The sequence below is a fragment of the Peromyscus californicus genome, unplaced genomic scaffold (genome assembly GCF_007827085.1).
Source record: "Peromyscus californicus insignis strain IS unplaced genomic scaffold, ASM782708v3 Scaffold_5__1_contigs__length_169319896, whole genome shotgun sequence".
NCBI lineage: Eukaryota > Metazoa > Chordata > Mammalia > Rodentia > Cricetidae > Peromyscus > Peromyscus californicus.
The window spans coordinates 44,969,113-44,987,884 of record NW_026294573.1 but is presented as its reverse complement, the minus strand read 5'-3'; the positions used below and the strand labels follow the sequence as shown (position 1 = coordinate 44,987,884).

At 51.6% G+C, this 18,772-nt stretch overlaps 1 protein-coding gene across 1 annotated transcript in view; it reads right to left on the bottom strand.

Annotated features, from left to right (window-relative positions):
• Positions 1 to 1,056: 1,056 nt before the first annotated feature.
• Positions 1,057 to 18,772, bottom strand: part of Mroh7 (maestro heat like repeat family member 7) — a 44,239-nt gene continuing 26,523 nt past the window's right edge. The window contains exons 14-22 of the mRNA XM_052717405.1: positions 16,769 to 16,906; positions 14,340 to 14,454; positions 10,906 to 11,046; positions 10,079 to 10,255; positions 9,460 to 9,615; positions 8,704 to 8,826; positions 4,318 to 4,420; positions 2,029 to 2,091; positions 1,057 to 1,493 (exon numbers count right to left, since the gene is read on the bottom strand). Coding sequence (XP_052573365.1) covers positions 1,249 to 1,493; positions 2,029 to 2,091; positions 4,318 to 4,420; positions 8,704 to 8,826; positions 9,460 to 9,615; positions 10,079 to 10,255; positions 10,906 to 11,046; positions 14,340 to 14,454; positions 16,769 to 16,906 — 1,261 coding nt within the window. The 3' untranslated portion in view covers positions 1,057 to 1,248. The remainder of the gene's footprint in view (positions 1,494 to 2,028; positions 2,092 to 4,317; positions 4,421 to 8,703; positions 8,827 to 9,459; positions 9,616 to 10,078; positions 10,256 to 10,905; positions 11,047 to 14,339; positions 14,455 to 16,768; positions 16,907 to 18,772) is intronic.

Genomic DNA, 18,772 nt, shown 5'->3' with positions numbered 1-18,772 from the left:
TTAGCCCCCCACCTGCCTCCCCTCTGTCTCCTGGATGAAGTCTATCTCCTTTGCACAGCCTCCATGGCCTTAGACCTGGTCCTTGCACCTCTCCCATTTCACTGTGTCTTTGAAGATGGTCTTTGGTCCCGTGTGCCCTGCTCGCCACCCTTAGATGCCCAAATGTGGCCACCTTTCCAAACCTCCTTGAGAAGTCTCTTCTCTGGCACCCCAGACTCCAGCTGATACACACAACCTCTGGATGCCACGGTCCCCATGCCTCCCTGCTGAGCTCAACCGTTGCACTTTCGACCATTTAGATGTGGGGCTGTCCTGCTGTCCTGAGCACTGTAAGGTGTTTAACTGTGCCTGACACCTGGTCTCTACCTACCAGAGGTTAGTAGCATTGACACAACAAAGATGCCTTCAGACAGTTTTGCATTAGCAGTGGGCAATTATTGGGCAAAGACCCAAGGGTGAGACTCAGAGACCAGGGTCCCTGAATATGCATGATGTCATGGTTGGAGTCTTTCCTCTCTCTTTCCCTTTCCATGAGGGTCACCTAAACCATTGCCCCTTCTGCTCTTATCGCTGTGGAAGGGAACTGAGATGCTGTGGGATGGTCTGTATGTCAAATGTGTTGCTGATTGGTCAATAAATAAATCACTGATTGGCCCGTGGCCAGGCAGGAAGTATAGGCGGGACAAGGAGGAGAATAGAGCTGGGAAGTGGAAGGCTGAGGAGGGAGACACTGCCAGCCGCCATGATGACAAGCCGCATGTGAAGATGCCGGTAAGCCACGAGCCATGTGGCAAGGTATAGATTAATGGAAATGGATTAATTTAAGCTGTAAGAACAGTTAGCAAGAAGCCTGCCACGGCCATACAGTTTGTAACCAATATAAGTCTCTGTGTTTACTTGGTCGGGTCTGAGTGGCTGTGGGACTGGCGGGTGACAGAGATTTGTCCTGACTGTGGGCCAGTCAGGAAAACTCTAGCTACACTGAGATGTCCAGGAGACCCCTGTGTGGACTTGGTCAAGCCCCTTCACCTCCCTGTGCCTTGGTGTCCCACGGTACGACATGAACAAAACAGTCTGCATACATCTGTAAATGTCAACTGAATCAACAAATGAAGGTCATGCTCTCTTCACAGACTCGTCAGAGTGAGGGCTACACAAGGACCCGGGGTATCCCTCGTGAGGAAGCCATCTGAATGGAGAGGTTGACCATATGGTATTTACAGTGATCTGGCTGGGGGCTTTTGCATGTCACTGCTTCAAAGACATCTTCCAGGAGCTCAGTGCCTGCATGATCCAGGAGCGCCGCTGGTGGGAAGTGGGCAGGCTCTCACAACTGGGGCTCCAGCGGTGCGTACTGGATGGGTCACACACCCATGAATCCCCATGTGGCAGTGGCCAAGAGTTCCGCCAGCAACTGGCCATAATGTGGTCCTGGGCCTGGGCTGCATAGATACATACTGATGCTTCTGGATCGTGTCTCAAGAGCTCCAGAGCTGGGTTGGAGGAAGAGAACGGCCACTTGTTTAGACAAGGTTCCTCCCTGGGTAAAGCTCAAAATTCATCCTTCCTTCCTAGCCTTGGCTTAGACACCCCTCTATGAAGCATCTCCCCAGCCCTTCAGATGGTCACATCTTTCAAAGCTTGTGTGAAAATTCTGCCTCCTTTAGGAAGCCCTTCTGGAGTTCCGCAGCCTATCTCCCTGTTCCTTTCAGTTCTCTCAGTTGCAAGATGAACCTGTGCCCCCTTCAACATTTACACTATCCACCCTGTGCCAAATGGTTCAGACTCTTGCTTTTGAGCCTCATCTGCTTAATGAAGTTACAAGCTCCCCAGGATGCCGTGCACTCTGCCTCTGGGTGACCCCACAGTAGCTGACATTGCACTCACTACAGATAAAGCTTTAGCACAGCAGAACTGAACTGAGGCATCTTACCCTGACCCACGGCATTCTCTTTTCCTGTTACCCACTATGATCCTGCTCGTGGTCTCACCCCCTCGGCAATCTCCCCAACCCAGGGCGTGACTTACTGGCTTTCACTTCATTCAGCTTCTCTTCAGTCATGATGTTCTCCATGCAGGGGACCAGGGACCCTGGATAATCCAAGAGGTGAAGGCAACCACCTTGATACCTGCTCCTCCCACTCTTGGACCAGATGGCCTCAGAGACTCTGCCTGCCCTCTTCCAGCCTCATAGGTGGCATGAAATGGCAGTTTCATATGACCTGGGGGCAGATTCTCAACAGGAGTCCCAGGGAGGTGTTGGTCCAGGGGGTAGGATCGAACCAGGACAGCACAGGATCCTGGATATGGTCAATTGACAGTGCCACCCTGGGCTAGGCCTTAGCTTCATTATCTGTGACATGGAAAAGTACTGCCTCCCTGCCCAGTTTCCCCAGGGACCCTGAGCCCCTAGCCTCATACACCTGTCAGCCACAGCTGCAAGGGACCTCTGAGATGTCATTGCTCCATGTACCTAGGTCCCATGGTGCCTGGGTCCTGGTTATCCCCCACCCTTCCCAGAGACTCTTCACTCATGTGTTTTCCTGGGGAGTTCCTGTTTGTCCTTGTATGTTAACTTCAGAAAGTGGCTCTCTATGAAGTCCTTCCTGACTCTGACGCAGGCTGAGCCTGGGGCCTGCCTAGAGTCTCAGTGAGTTTCCTGTCTGTATACACCAAGTCTGTATTCACTGGGCCTGTAAACACTGGGACTATATACCCTGGGCCTGTATACACTGAGCCTGTATATACTGTGCCTATATACACTGAGTCTGTATACACTGGACCTGTATACACCGAGTCTATATACACTGGGCCTGTATACCCTGGACCTGTATATACTGAGTCTGTATATACTGGGCCTGTATACACTGAGTCTGTATACACTGGGCTTATATACCCTGGGTCTGTAAAAACTGGGTCTGTATACACTGGGCCTCTAAACACAGGGTCTGTATCCACTGGGTGTAGTAGAATATTATCTTAAGGTGTGTTACTTTTTTTCTTTTTTCAGAGCTGAGGACCGAACCCAGGGCCTTGCGCTTGCTAGGCAAGCACTCTACCACTGAGCTAAATCCCCAACCCCAAATTATCTTTTTTTTTTTTCAAGATAGAGTTTCTCTGTGTAGCTTTGCGCCTTTCCTGGAACTCACTCTGTAGTCCAGGCTGGCCTCGAACTCACAGAGATCCACCTGGCTCTGCCTCCCGAGTGCTGGGATTAAAGGCATGCGCCACCACTGCCCAAGGTGTGTTACTTTTGCTTATGTTGCATTTCTTTAGCTCTGTGAAGCTGTGTTACTGTACCTGTCTAAAACACCTGATGGGCCAGGCGGTGGTGGCGCACGCCTTTAATCTCAGCACTTGGGAAGCAGAGGCAGGCAGATCTCTGTGAGTTTGAAGCCAGCCTAGTCTCCAGAGCACAGGCCTTGGTGTTAGGTGTTACCTTAACAGTTTTAGAAGTAGTTGGCTTGGAGCAAGATTGAAAGAAATCACCATGTGAGGAGCGGCCTCTGTGTTCAGACACAAGCTATCAGTACTAAGCCTTGCTCCTGTGTCCCAGTATTGGTCACATTAGTAGTCCCTTCACCCCTCCATCTCACCCCCCATCTCACCCCCACCCACCCCAGCAACTCTCTGTTTCTCTAACCTAATCATCATGCCTGACAAAGAGCAGGGAATCATTTTCTAAATAAACCAATGAAGGGATGGGAGGAACATGGGTGGATGAAGGGATGTACATACAGATAGGCAGATTGGTTAGTGGACAGATGGGCAGATGAGTAGATGGATGGGTAGACGGGTAGGTGGGTAGATGATGGACAGATGAGTGGATGGGTAGATAAAAGGACGGGAAAGTGCAGTGTGTGTGTGTGTGTGTGTGTGTGTGTGTGTGTGTGTGTGTGTGTGTGTGTGTGTTATATGGTGGGTGGGTAGATAGGTAGATGGATTAGTGGATGGGTAGATGGATGGTGTGTGGGTGGACTGGGTATGAGAAAGAGCAAATGAATTTAAAAGATACACTAAAAAAAGTGTCGCTCTACAGAGGCCATCGCCTCCAGGCCTCTCTGCAGGAAGGTCTCCTGACCCTGGTGAAGGGACTATGATTATTTGGGCAGGTGAGAATAGAAATAAAACATAGTAAATGTAGTATAGTGGTGTAGGAGAGGCAGCCCCAGATGCCATTAGAAGGGTCTTATGTAGAATGCTGAGCAAATAGAATCTGCAACCGATCTTTTCCCCAGAGACTGGAATTCTGGGAAGCTCAGACTGGAACTCAGGCAGAGGCTTGGCAGCGGGATTTGTTATACCAGAACAGGTTACCTATGAAGATGACAGAGGACTTCCGGAGGGAGGCCCGTGGATTCTTGGCAAACTCCAGGCTCTGGCTAAGGAAAGTGAAGATGTTGTCTCGGTGAGAGTTCACCTGGAGTGAAGAGAAACCCCAAAGTGCTGGGCTCACTACCTCAAAACTGGGGGCAACCATTCTACCTGTCAGTGCTTCCCTGACCCTGCTCCTAAACATCCCTTCTGCCCAGATCTTTGCCCAGAGGCCCCCAGGGGCCAGATTTTGTCTTCTTTGAACTGACTGAAACCATCACTTCTAATGGCGTGCCAGTCCTGGGTCTCCCATCAGTCCATGCCCGTGGTGGAATGGAGGAAAAGTTCCACATCGCAGATCCCACCAGAGATGCCGTGGGGCCTGGCCAGGATGGAAGACTGGAGCTACAGAGCAATGGGGAATTAGCCGGAGGAGGGAGGAGTCTTAAAAGCCGGGCACACACGAGGCATCCACTTGCACTGGAGAGTGCAAACGTTCACTCATGACTGGTAGTGACAAGCTATGCTTTGTGCGAGAGAGCCTGACAGAGGCCGTCCGGATGGCTCTGAGGCAGTTGTTCAGGTAAGAGCTACTGAGAGAAAAGAAAACTGATCTGTCCACTTTCCTGTTGACAACCTCTGCAAGGCCAAGGTCTGAACTCCCCAGTCCAGCAGGCGAAGCCTTCTCAGTCTGCCTGAGTCTGACATCTTCCCTTGACTGCCTCCACTGCCAAACTCATGATGCTGTTCAACAAGGACATGGCCAGCCATAGCCAGCTCTGTGCCTTGTATGGGGATTGCTCCTATAGAGCACCCTCCCCTCTCCACCTAATAAATTGCCTCTCATCCTTCAAACCTCAATTCAGATGCTACCTCCCACTGAAGCCTTCCAAGACCCTCAGGGAGTGCTCATCCACCATTTTTGTTTGTTTTTCTCAAGACAGGATTTCTCTGTGTGCAGCCTTGACTGTCTTGGAACTCACTCTGTAGACCAGGCTGGCCTGGAGCTCACAGAGATCTGCCTGCCTCTGCCTCCCCGAGTGCTGAGATTAAAGGCGCATGCGCCACCACCTCCATCAGGCTATCCACCATTCTTAACGCTTCTGCAGCATCTCGCACATCCTCAGCCATGGTACCCGGAGCTGTAGCTTTTAATTGTACGCCCTTTCCCCCTTGTATGTGGAGCTCTTCCAAGATAAGGGAACCTTTCACTCAGCTCAGAGTCCTCAGCATCCTGGACAGGACTTGTATTGGGGCTGGTGGCCAGAAACTTCTAGAAGAGCAGTTCCCAACCTATGGGTCCCAACCCCTTTCATGGGGGTCACCTAAGACCATTGGAAAACACAGATATTTAATTATGATTCCTAACAGTAGCAAAAGTACAATTATGAAGTAGCAACAAAAATAATTTTATGGCTTTGGGGGAGGGGGCGTGTCACCACAACATGAGGAACTGTATTAAAGTGTCACAGCATTAGGGAGGTTGAGAACCACTGTGCTAATAAATGAATGAATGAACTATAGTTGATTAGTTCATTGATTAACAATAAGTCGCTGGTCTCTTCTTAAAGCTCCGACTAGAGGTGATCTTCCTTGTATTCATTTTTTTAAAGACAGGGTTTCATGTAGCCCACACTGGCTCCCTGCATGTACCACCACATGCCACTACATCCACACCACCACGCTGGGTTTATGGGGTCCTAAGGGTCTAGCCTAGGGTCTCAGGCATGCTAGGCAGGTACTCTACTGAGCTGGAGTACTCAGCCCAAGAACTTAACTTTCTTGTGAGCACAGCTGTTAAAAATCAAAGAAGAAAGTGAGACTCCAGAGCGATCGGCCATGGACGTACAAACTGACAGTCACAAACTCCAAAGGGTCTACAAAGCAGCGCCGAGTGCAATGTGTATAATTTGTTTGTTTGTTTGTTTGTTCGTTTGTTTGTTTTTTAGACAGAGTCTCCCTCTACAGCACAAGATGGACTCAGACTCCCAGCAGTCCTCCTGCCCCAGCCTCTCAAGTGCTAGGGTTATACCCAGCTTAACACAGTGCTTTATTTTATGTGTGGATGTGTGTGCATGTTCCTGTGTGAGGGTGAATGTATGTACAGGGGGAGGGGTGTGCACAGGCATGCACAAGGATACTCCTGTCACTGGAAATACTGCCTGGGAAATTTTATTGCAGAAAAGGGAGCCAAAAAGCCAGGCATGGGGGCACACGTACGAGGAGCCCCAAGGATAACCTCTGCTGTTCCTCTTTGGATGCTGTCCACTTAGGTTTGAGACAAAGTCTCTTATTGGCCTGGAGCTTACCAAGTAGACTAAGCTGCTTTTCCAGTGAGTCCCAGGGATCCTCCCATCTCTGCCTCCCCAGTGCTGAGAGTTCAAGTGTGTCCCACCACACCCCGATGGTTTTTGTTTGTTGCTGTCTACGTAGGTTCTCGGGGATTGAACTCAGGTCCTTGTGTTTGCAAAACAAGTACTGTACCAGCTGAGCTTATCTACTGTCTCAAAAGCCCTGGAAGCATACTTCTAAATAAGCTAAATTGACTGTTACTATCTTGTAAGAAAAAAATATAGGTTCCTAGCTTTCCTTGTGTCAAGAGGGGCCCATATTAGTGAGCTCAGGCTCCCTACTCCTGCCTTTGGTGAGGTGTGGCTTTCCTGGCTCCCAGGACACTCTATTTCCATGTCACAGAGGTCATTGTCTACCATGTGATCAGCCACTGCAGGCATGTGAATTAATGGTCTTGGCAAACACTTCTTCCCCGCTTTCTTGTCCCTCTGTGAAGCGATGGTGATAACGTAGGTGCTGATTGCAGGGCCCTTGAGCTCAAGTGTCGCTGTTAGCAGTGGCTCAGTCTTACAACCATTTTTTTTCTTTGGACATTTGTCTTGGGTGGGGGCACTGGGAGCCCCACAGGTCTCACTTCAGATGGGAAGGGTTCATTCCCAGGCCATGGACATAGCTGGGCTGAAAACTGCCCAGGCTGAGGTCATGTCCCTTTTCACCAGGCCTGGGACCCAGTCACAGATGGATCCCAAAGTATAAAGATCTAACCTCAGCTATGGCAGGGGCACATACCTGTGGCTCCGGCTGTCTAGGAAACTAAGACAAGAGGATCACTCAACTCTTGAGAGTTCAAGGTCAGCCTGGACAGCACAGTGAGACCCTGTCTCAACAATAGAAAACCAACAAGTGAGCTGACCCCTGGTGCCAGTTTGGAAAAGTCGGTACAGGGTTGTCTGAGAACTCACAAACCATACCACAGCTCCACTTCCTGATCTGCTACCTGCTCCCTCCTCTCCCCTCCACAAGGCCGATGCCATCAGGACTCCCTCCTATATGCCCCATGACAACAGGGAAGAGAGAGTGGGACTAGATGGCACACCTCCCCAGATGTTCCATGACCCACAGTGACACCTCCACAGCATGTGTGTGGCTTGCTCCCTGCTTAGCTATTCACAGAGATCACTGAGAAAGGAGGTCCGAGAAAGCGTGACCACAAATGTCATTCCTCAGCACAGAGATGTCCTAGCCCTCTGAGACCACTGTAAATCTGCAGGGTCATGGTGAGCATTCAGCATTTCTCAGCATTTCCAACACCTCAGAACCCTTACCCCCAGCATCCCCACCCTGTGGGCATACCCATAAGACGCCCGTCACTAGAAACACTGCGGGGGAAATTCTCTTGTAGAAATGGAAGCCAAAAGGCCAGGTCTGGTGGCACACACCTTTAATCCCAGCACTCAGGAGGCTGAGACAAGAGGATCACTGTGAGTTCACGGCCAGCCTGGGCCACATAGTGAGTTCCAGGCCAGGTTGACACACACAGTAAAACCATGTCTCAAAAAATTTAAAAGAGGAAAAGAAAAGGCAGACATCTAGGCAGAAGATCCAATATCGATAGGCTGGAGCTGTAACTCAGTGGTAGAGGCCTTGCCTAGCATGCAGGAGGTTACAGGTTTGGTCCCTAGCCACCCCCCCCCCCACAGAGAGACAGACAGACAGAGGAGTACAGAGAGTGCAGATAGATATAGATGATAGATAGATAGATAGATAGATAGATAGATAGATAGATAGATGAGAGAGAGAGAGAGAGAGAGAGAGAGAGAGAGAGAGAGAGAGAGAGAGAGGATATAGATAGACAGATGATATAGACAGACATAGCTCCAACAGCTTGATGGCCATTGGAAGTATCCAGTGACTCAGATGGGGGTGGATTCTAGAGGAGAAGAGAAATCAGAGACGGAGATGAATGCTTAAGAGCCAATGGCTTGGAGACAGTAACGTGAACTGCCAGTGAGAGTATGAAACAAAGGAGGAGGAAAGGATGACTCCCGGCCTCCAACACCCTGGTGAAGAGTCAGTAACCATACAGGAAGCACTCACAAGATACTGGCAGATTTTGGCCACTGTCTGTAGATGGTTGTCCCAGGGCTTCTGGCTGTAAGCCCTCTTGGGCAAATCCCAATCCATGAAGCAAGAACAGCGGAACAGGGTCTTCACACATTTCTGTAGACCAATGGGAAGAAATTACCAGCAGTGTGCAATTCCAGGACAGCAGGCCTCCAGGGGGCAATGCATGCAACAACTAGATTTGGAGGCTGAGGAGACGGCTCAGTGGGTAAAGGTGCTTACCACTCAAGCCTGGCGACCCGAGTTCAATCCCCAGAACCCATGTCAAAGTAAAAGGAGGGAATCAGCTCCACAGAGTGGTTCTTCGACCTCCATGTGCACACTGTGGCATGTGTACTCGTACTCATACATCACACACACACACACACACACACACACACACACACACACACACAATCTTTTAGTTGAAGTTTGGAAAACCAAGTCCTGTTTGAAAGGTGCAAAGGGAAGCATTGCAGATGTAGCCCAGTGGTAGAGTGCTGGCCTTGCATGCATGAAGCCTAAGAAAGGCTTAATCCCCAGTATTGCAAATAAACAAATAAAAACGATAGGAAGAGAAGAAAGGCACAAGGGAAGTTAGCTGTTTGAAGGGGCAGTTCTGTCCAAGATGCCTCTAGGAAACACACCTGGCTGGACATAATAACAGCTTTCCATGGACTGGCCTCAGTCCTGGCTTGGGTCTGTAAAGGAGATGCCCCTTCAGGACCAGACACCTGTGCCCGCTCTCACCTTGCCCACCTTGGCATTGCCCTCCTGCGTGATGAGAAGCAAGGGCAACAGCGTGCTGGTCAGCTGCTCCTTCAAGGCTTGGTTGCGGGGCACCCGAAGCTTCTGAACCACTTTTCCATATACATTGATGCAGGGGACTCGGACCTCTTCTCTTTCCTGGGACAAACAGGAGGCTCAGGGGAGGGGCCTGTCACCCAGGAGGAGGCTCCTTGGCCTTCCTATCCCTCATTTGTAGAACCTTCTTGGCACAAAGACAGAGAAGAGCCCAGGCCCCATGGTGGGGCTGACATGGGCCAGCTCCCTCCTCACTGGGCCAAGGCTTAATGCTCACCATTCTTCCCAGCCAGGTCCCACTATTCTAAAGATGCCTTTGGTCAACTGGGAAAATGTCTCTCTCAGTGGGACTGCCAAAAATGGTCCCCTGTTAGGCCAACCTTCTCCAGGAAAACTGATCGCAGAAGAACTTCCTTCTGGAAAAGCAGTTGGGTCAAGGTGCCCCTTCCTCTAATCTGGATCAGCTCTGCCCAGACCCCAGTGTGGTGGGGTAGATGGGAGATATTGCAACCCCAGGTAGTGACTGACCTCCTCTTCCCACCCTTCTCCCCTCCCAATGCCTTACGTCACTGAAGTGAGGCAGCAGGATCTGCAGCATCTCCACATAGACTGAGCTGTCCAGCTTCCTGCCCTGCCCCTTGAAGATGGTGTTGAGGTCATGGAGAGCCTCCACCACCAGCGCACCATCCATGTTCTTCAGGGACTTGATCATGGAGGGCAGCAGGGCCTGCACCTTGGCCATCTGTGGGACGGGAGCATGGAGAAGGGGGTTCTGCCTGGGCCAGCAGATAGGAAAACCAGCCTCCCCTTCACAGAAGACTGAGGCAGCCTAGCCCTACTTCACCTCCAGGCCCTGCCTGTATCTTGCTACCTCTTCTGAACTCCCTCCCTGGCTGTCCCCTAAAGCCTTCTTTGGTCGCCTTGATTCCCTCCTGCCAGGTTGCTGAATCCCCTTCTGGCTTTTTCCTCCTCTGGCCCCAGGTGGATGATACCCTATATCACAAGTTAGCTTTCTGAGTCTATGTCCTGTCCCTTCTTCCAAGCCATGTCACAAGCTTCAACAGTACCTAGTAGAGAAAAATGGGCAGTTTCTACAATGCTAAGCTTATACCACCTTGTTAGACCCACAAAATAGGAATAATGACTGCCATCCCTTCCCTTCTACACATTGCCTATAGGGACATTGTGCAAAATCTGGATCAGGAAATGTTGAAAAAGAACATAATACATAGGGATTATGTTGGCAGATCCATTTTATAGATGGGACCGCTGAGGGTAGGCAGACACAGGCTCTGATTCCAGCCACCAGCATCTGATAGACTGACAGATGAGCCCGCCCTCCCTCCAGCCCAGGGCCTGGCAGAGCTGGGCTTCCCTCAACCCACTACTCACCTTCTCAGACCGACGGGCCAGGATGACCAGGCCCCGGATGGACAGCACCTTCATGATGGGGTCACGGTGGTTCAGGCCTTCCGCCATCCGCCCCAGGGAGTACTCCTCAGGGATGCGGCGCACCTGCTCCATGTGGAACAGCTGAGAGAGCAAACGTCACTGACTCCTGAGCGGAGGGGGTACATGGCCCACTGTCTCCCTGGGACTCCCAGGGTCTGCCTCCACCTGGAGCTGTGGACTTGGAAAACTGACGGCTGCTGGTACTTTCCACCCCAGAGTCATCAGGAACTAATGGGAATACTAGCTAAAGTTGTCTCTCTCTTGTGTCTCCGCATCACCTGGCTCCTGCCTCCCGCCTGCCTCTCTGACTTCCTCCACTCTTTGTTCACCCTGCTGCCCACATTCCTACACTAGCCAGACGTCTTCCACCATTCCTCAGATGACCAGGCCAGCTAGGACATGCCCTTCTGCTCGGACAGCGACTTGTAAATGTCACAGCCATATTTGCATAGCTCCTTCCAAAACTCAGCCCAACTCAGACTGAACACTCTTCTCTGAGTCCCAGGAACTCTGGGCATCCTCCTGAGGCAGCAACTAGGAACCTCAGTGCTCCATCTGCCCTTCTGTCCCCCCTGGACATCTGTGGCCTTCCTTTAGGACAAAAACTCAGCCAACTCTTTGTGGGGCATCACTCGGTCTAAGAGCTGGGGTGGGGTGTGTGTTCACTACGTGAATCAAGTCCTCCCCTCCTGAGGACTGCTCCTCTTCCATGTGCCCATTGCCGGATCAACACCACCATCAGCGAAAACCCACCCTCTTCTGCCTCATACCCTCCCTTCCTTCAGCAGCCAATAGGCACTGGTTCTCACCACCTCGTCCTCACAAATAACACTCTATCACCTTGGCTGCCTCTGTGGAGAGCCATGTCTACGGGACAGGGAGAGTACCAGGAGGAGGAGCTGGAAGAGAGGGCAGCATCACCAGTTAACCGGAGGAGACAGAAGGGAGAAAGGACCACACGGCTGCTGCTGTCTGTCTGTCTGTCCATGCAAGCTACTCAGGCCTGCTGTACACCAGGCTGTGGGCCGGGCCTGAGACACAGGGGATAGTGGCCCCTGTCTCTTTTACTTACCGCATTGGAAATAAGACCCAGGGCAAGCCCTCTACCACTGAGCCACATCTCCTACGTAGCACTGACAATTCAGTTAATTAATTAATTAGTTACTTTTTGAGACAAGGTTCTCACTCTGTAGCCTGTGTTGGACTAGAACTCACTATGTACCCCAAAGCTAGCCTTGAAATCAGAGTAATCCTCCTGCCTCAGCCTTCCAAGAGCTGGGATTACAGGCATGAGATACCATAGACTCACTGATGAATCTGGGAAAAACTGCCACTGGGAAAAACAGATACACAAATAATCTGGAAAGGGGACTCTGGGTGTCTAGTCGTGACATCTGAGTTCAGGGAACATGGAGGTACTGGGTCCACTGAGATACAAGCTCCTCTTCCAGGGAGGAGGGAAAAGTCTGGCCTGGGATCCCTTGCCCTGGAAACAAGGATGCTGCTTAGGGCTCCAGGTCTGACAAGGTCTGGCCTCCACCCCGTCCCCTGAGAACCCACTGGCAGTCATGAGCAAACTCAAAGAGCCAGCAGGATAGAGGAGTGAGTCAGGAAGACCTAGTCGGGAACCTCTGGAGTCAGTGAGCTGAGTGACCTCTGACCTTGCCTGTCTCTGAACAACACGATCCCTTCTGTGGAATTACAGATCTTGGAATAACACAAGGATGGGATAAACAGTGTTTGACACACGACATGTCCCCAAGAATAACATCTCACCAGGTCACAGAGGCCAGAAGAACTGAGTCAAGCTGGGGCTGGAACCCAGAAACTCTGACCCCAATACCCGTCTGTCTCTCTGGAGGTGACAGGCTCTGCTAATGCCGCAGAGCCAGGGAAAGCGCTCTCTCAAGCACTTGCTGGCCATCCAGGCCCCGCTGTGGAGGCCCTCCCAGGGCTGGGCCTGGTGCTGCAATCTAAACACAGCCCCTGCTCCCTGGTCTCACGGTCTGGAGAGGCAGAAACGTTTTAAGAAACAATGTGCTTCAAGAATGCTCATTTGGCAAACTGTACTCGCCTGTTGAAGTCCAGCTTAAATGTCACCTCCTCCAGGAAGCCTTTCTGTCCTTCCCACTACCTAGGAAGGCAGTAAGCCAGCTCCACTCTACACACTCAGGTGAAACCCTGGAGCCCCCCCAATGACAACTGCCAGACGAGTGAGCAGGGACCACAGCAGGTCCTATAATGTCACTCCACAGATAGAGGTTGGACAAAATGGGGTGTATGCACCAAGTGGGATGTTCTCAGCCTCTTTGAGGGACACCTGATGATTACATCCTGGATAAGCTTGGAGATGCTAGAAAATTGCTGGGCACAAAAGCCCAGCTCTCTGGCTTAGGTGAGATGCTGCGAACATTTGAAGACGGACGACAGAAGCCCTCTCTGCTGGGGAGGGCCAGAGGGCTCCTGTTTAACGGGTTGGAGGGTGGGGCAAGGGAAGGACCCCCGATGGAGAAGGTGAAAAGTCCTGGAGTTACGTGGTTGCGAACACACAGCCACAGGAACTCAGTACCCCTGAGCCCTTCAAATGGCCTTGTGCCTTGTATTTTGTGTGGCGATTTTACCACAATAAACTAAGGAAGAGAGGGAGCGCCATGGAGGAGTTAGAGCCAAAGGTGTGAGTTTGAATTCTGGATCTGCCATTTGGGCCTTGGGAAAGAGACTGCGCCTCGGTTGCCCTCTGAAGCAGCCATGAACTAGGATCTAAGTTACGGAATCGGAGGGAGGGTGAGATGGGTCCATCAGTGTAAAGCTGGGAGAGCAAGCTGGGAGGATAGTAAGTGCTCAGTAAACACCAGCCATGGCTTGAGCATGCATCGCCCTTCTGCAGCCGGCCTTCCCGACCCCTGACTAGTCTCCTGGACCTGCCTGGCACTTCCTGCCACGCTCACGCTGACTATGCCCCTCCCTCCAGTCTCCTGCTCTCCCATGACTGCCCCCAGCTTAATGTAAGCCACACGATGGCACCCCACATTATAACTGGGGTGTTCTCTGTCTTCCCTGCCACACTGAGAACTCAAGGCCACGGTGAGGTCAAGGTCACATTTGTATCTCTGGTGCCTGACACATGGTGGTGCCCAGCAAAGGTTAATGGGTGCCCAGAGCTTTTGGAGAGTCTGGAAGAGTGGGGTACAGGGGTGCAGAGGAGGAGACACAGGAGAGAGACCTGTGGGGCCTTCATATCAAAGAGAAATGAAGGTCCCGGGAAGGCTTTGAAAACTGTAAAGTGCTGTTCCCCAGGGAAATGACCATGATGTGACTCAAGGTCCTGAATAACCCTCACCAGGTCCCCAAGTCCCCAGGTCCCCAGGGAGTACCTCCACAAAGAAGGCGGTGCCTGTGATCTTGTGTTTCTCATCACCTCTCTCCAAGAGTGGGATGAGCAGGTAGAGGATGCGGCACAGCTCCTGGCATGAGTAGTTCACCATGGCCCTAGGGAGGGCAGACCCTCAGGCTCCCAGTCCACCAGGCCTGCTGCTGGAGGTCTAACGGTGACACTCCAGACCCTGGCCAGCCAGTGTCACCTCGGTTCTGTGACCTCAGCTTTTTCCCCTGGATGATAGCTCAGAGTCAGCTGCGCTGAGCTGCTTCTTTATAAAGGTGGGGAAATGAAGCCCAGGGTGAGAGGGAGACTGGGCAGAGGGCACAGGGCAAATCGGTAAGAAGGAAACGCGCAAGCCCTCCCAGGACTGTGTGGGAAGCCAGGGCAGGAGGAAGGAGGTGTGAGATGTCACTCACTGCGGCCAGCCAGCGGCAGCCAGCCTCCCACCTTGTCATCCCATGGACTCTCCATGCCACCCTTCCAAACAGGCTACTTTGAATAGCCCCAGTTCCCAGAGGGAACTAAAGCTTTGAGGGGCGCTGGCTCAGACCTCAGAGCTGGGAAGCAGCAGAGCTGTGGCCCCAAGTTCCTGCTCCAGCTGCCTCACCTCACTGAGCCAGTGGGTGATCGAAGTGCCCCACCCCCACCGCCAGCATCAGCACCACATGGAAACTGCCTGAGGGCACCTTCTCAGGACCCCAACCCAGACCCATTGAGGTGAGAATGCAGGGCAGAGTGCTGCCAGCCAAGGTGACCCGATGCTTGCTCTCCTGTGAGGACAATGCACAGTTCTCCACGGGTCACTGAATCTAGGAGAGTATCTGTCATGTACAGAATTGAAGCTGAGAGAGTCTGGGTTCAAATCCTGACCCCAGCATTTGCTGTGTGATTTGGGACGGGCACTTAACATCTCTGGGCCTCCCTTTCCTCCTGTTTAACCCCGAGGTAGTCATGGTACTGTTTCTTTGCTGCTGGTAAGAACCTAAAGGGAGCCGTCCATGGCCTTCTTGCATGGTGCCCGGAGAACAGTTAGCGCTCCATGGAGTGACTGTGTGGGGAGCCCCGGGGAGAGCCTCTTGTAGTAGGAGTCACAGCTCCAGCACACAAGTCAAGATGCCCTCTGTAGGCAGGGGAGGGTGTGTGTGTTTGGAGAGGAAGCACTAGTCTGGGCCAGGGTGGGAAGGAGACTTGGCGGAGGGCACAGGGCAAATCACTCTACCACTTCCTAGCCGTGTGGCCTTGGGTAAATGACCCAGATGTGTTCCTGTGCAAAACACACACAGGTAATCCCTGGCCTGCCACCAGTCTCCATAATAGTAGCCTGTGCTACCCTCTCGTTCTCGTTCTCTCCCTCTTGGTTGTTTTTTTGGTTTTGTTTGTTTGTTTGTTTGTTTTTGTTTTTGTTTGTTTTGTTTTGTTTTTTTGAGACAGGGTTTCTCCTTGTAGTTCTGGTGCCTGTCCTGGATCTCGCTCTGTAGCCCAGGCTGGCCTCGAACTCACAGAGATCTGCCTGCCTGTCTCCCAAGCACTGGAATTAAAGGTGTGCACCACCACCCAGCTGCCTGTGCTGCTATTGTTCCAGCCTGAACTTAAACTCCAGCTCTCAGGCAAGTCTTTCTAGCATTTCCAGAATTAGCCACGGGGATAGAGGTCAGAGTGGAGCAGCATACAGAGGTGTTCCAGCTGGGAGGCTGCTGAGGTTCAAATTCAGGCAGCCCCACCTCCATGGCCACATTCTCTAAGGGCTCAATTACCCCACCATGCCTGTGTTAGTGCAAGAGCAAAGATCACAGCCTGGAAAGGGAGGGAGATTTTGTTTTGTTTGTTTGGGACAGGGTCTCCCTATGTAGCTCTGGCTGTCCTGGAACTCACTGTGTAGACCAGGCTGGCCTTGAACTCACAGAGATCTGCCTGTCTCTGCCTCCTGAGTGCTGGGATTAAAGGCGGGCACTATCATGTCAGGCTGAAGAAGGGAGCTTTGAAGTAAACTATTTTTACATTTTTAATTTATTCTGTGTGCATGTACATGTGAGTGGGTGTGCATGCCACGGTGCATATGTGGAGGTCAGAGCTGGGTTTTGCCTTCCGTCATGTGGGTCCAGGGAATTGAACTCAGGTCGTCAGCCTTGGCGGCAAGCCCCTCTACCCATCGAGCCATCTCACCAAGCCACAAGAGGGAGCTAACTACACCATTTCAAGGATCTACGAATTCAAGGAACCATTGGGGCCAAGTTTGCCTCCCAAGAGTGAATGTCATCATTCACACGGGTGTTGTCCCCCTGCTAGGAGGACAGCATCCCCAAGCTGCAGGGAAGGGACGAGAGAGGAACAAACGCTGTTGCTCGGAGATGCGAGCTTGGGTCTGTTTGAAGACCTGGGGAGGCCGTCCTGTCCCCCCTACCCCACTGAGGTACTGCAGCTCACCTTGCCAGCAGGGACACTCCCCGGTAGTGGTTCTCTGCCTGGGCCATGAACTCCCAGCCACCCTGCTCTTCCAGAAACGCCGACTCATAAGAGCAGCCCATTTTCAGGAGCAAGGTTTTCACCACCTTCACCATCCAGCTGCCAAGACAAGGGGGGGAGAGGCTCCTGTGCCCTGGGTGCCTTCCACTCGGCCCCTCTCGCCAAGCCTGCTATCCATCCCCCAAGCATCCTCTCTACCACACGGTTAGCAGCGTGCTCTGGATCCACAGACGATGACTCCTTACAGGTAACACGCTTTCAGAACATGAGAGGAAACCGAAGCGAAGTCCCCTTTCCACCCTCCCCCCTCTCTCAGGGGCCTTGCTTCCTTGGGGAGCTGGCTGGCCAAGCTTCCTTAGCTTCCTCTCCTGTGTTTTGCCTCTTCCCTTCTCCACTCCCCATCAAGCCATGGCTATCTTGGCAGCCTGTGGGAAAGTCCTCTCTGCTCTCCTGGGCACTCAGTCTTCTGCTGGGGCCCGAGTCCTTTTGCCCCAGGACCCTTCTGGAAGGTCTCCCATCTGCCTGCCTAGTAGAAGAGCCTGGGAGTTGTTACACCCAGGGAACTGAGCAGAACTCAGAGGTTCCAAGTGAGCTCAGGGAGCTTGGAGGATGCTGCCACCTGTTAACCAAATGGAGGTCTAGCCCAGGCTGTTGTCACTGTAGGTGGGAAGTCACTGGCCATATACTGATGGGATGCATTCTGAGAAAGACCTTAGGAGCTGGTGGCCATGTGTGAGCATCATGGCGTGTACTTATTCTAGCTTACATGATGCTGCCCGCTACACACTGGGCTTAGGGGAACCACTATTGTCGGAACACAGTCCAAGAATGGAGTCGTGTGAGATTCTGAGTACATGTAAGAAAACGAGTCTAATGACCGCAGTTTCTTCAAAACACAGAATTGTTCTTGGAATGTATCTTCATGCTCCTCCCAGGTAAAGTGAGTAGAAGTTTGCTTCAGATTACTCATTGTTGCTTACTGTTGCTGTTCAAGTAAATGTTTAAACTATCCTTTATAAGCCTCTGTGGAAAAACATGGCTTTGCCACGTGCGGCTTGTCCTTGTGATTGTATACAGCTTGAAATCTCAGAACTTCACCCATGTGACCTCTCTTAACCCTCCGAGTATAAAGTGTCCAGAGCTCTGAATAGCGTTGCCTATTGCATGAAACTTTAGCCTGCCTAAATTTATCAGCTCCATCCTCTCAGGTCCCACCACCTCTAGAGTGACGGTAAACACACCATCAATAGATTCATCCTGTCATTGACTGAAACATCAGAGGCTCAAACTGTGATTATATACTGTTAAAATAGCCGGGCTGTGGTGGGCTCGCCTTTAATCCCAGCACTCGGGAAGCAGAGGTGGTGGATCCCTGTGAGTTCGAGGCCAGCCTGGTCTACAGAGTGAGTTCCAGGACAGGCACCAAAGCTACACAGAGAAACCCTGTCTCGAAAAAACAAAACAAAACAAAAACCTGTTAAAATAAGATAATGTATGGAATTGTTTCCCAGAAACTTTTGCTTGAAGACTTCATAGTGCCCTTGTAGACATAACTCCCATGGTACTCAGAGCTCTTAGTTCTTGGGATTCAAGACAATTTTTCAACCAGACATAGTGGCAGACAGCCACAATCCCAGCACTCAGAGAGGAGAGGCAGAAGAACCCCAAAGTCAAGGACAGCCAGAGCAACCAAGCGAGACCCTGTCTCACAAAAGGCAAAGGCTGGGCATGTGATAGAGTGCTTTGGAGTACGCAAGGCCGGGGGCTCAATACCCAGCACCAAAAATAAAGACAAAACCACAACATTTTACAGTCAATCCCCGGAACTGGCTGCTGTTTTTTATGTATGCATTTGTTTAAGAAATAGCACTTCAGTGTGGAAACCAGAGCTCCTAGGGCAGGACTTAAGGCAGAATCAGCCAGCTTTGTACTAGCCCCCTACTGGTTACTCCTGTGTTCAAAAGA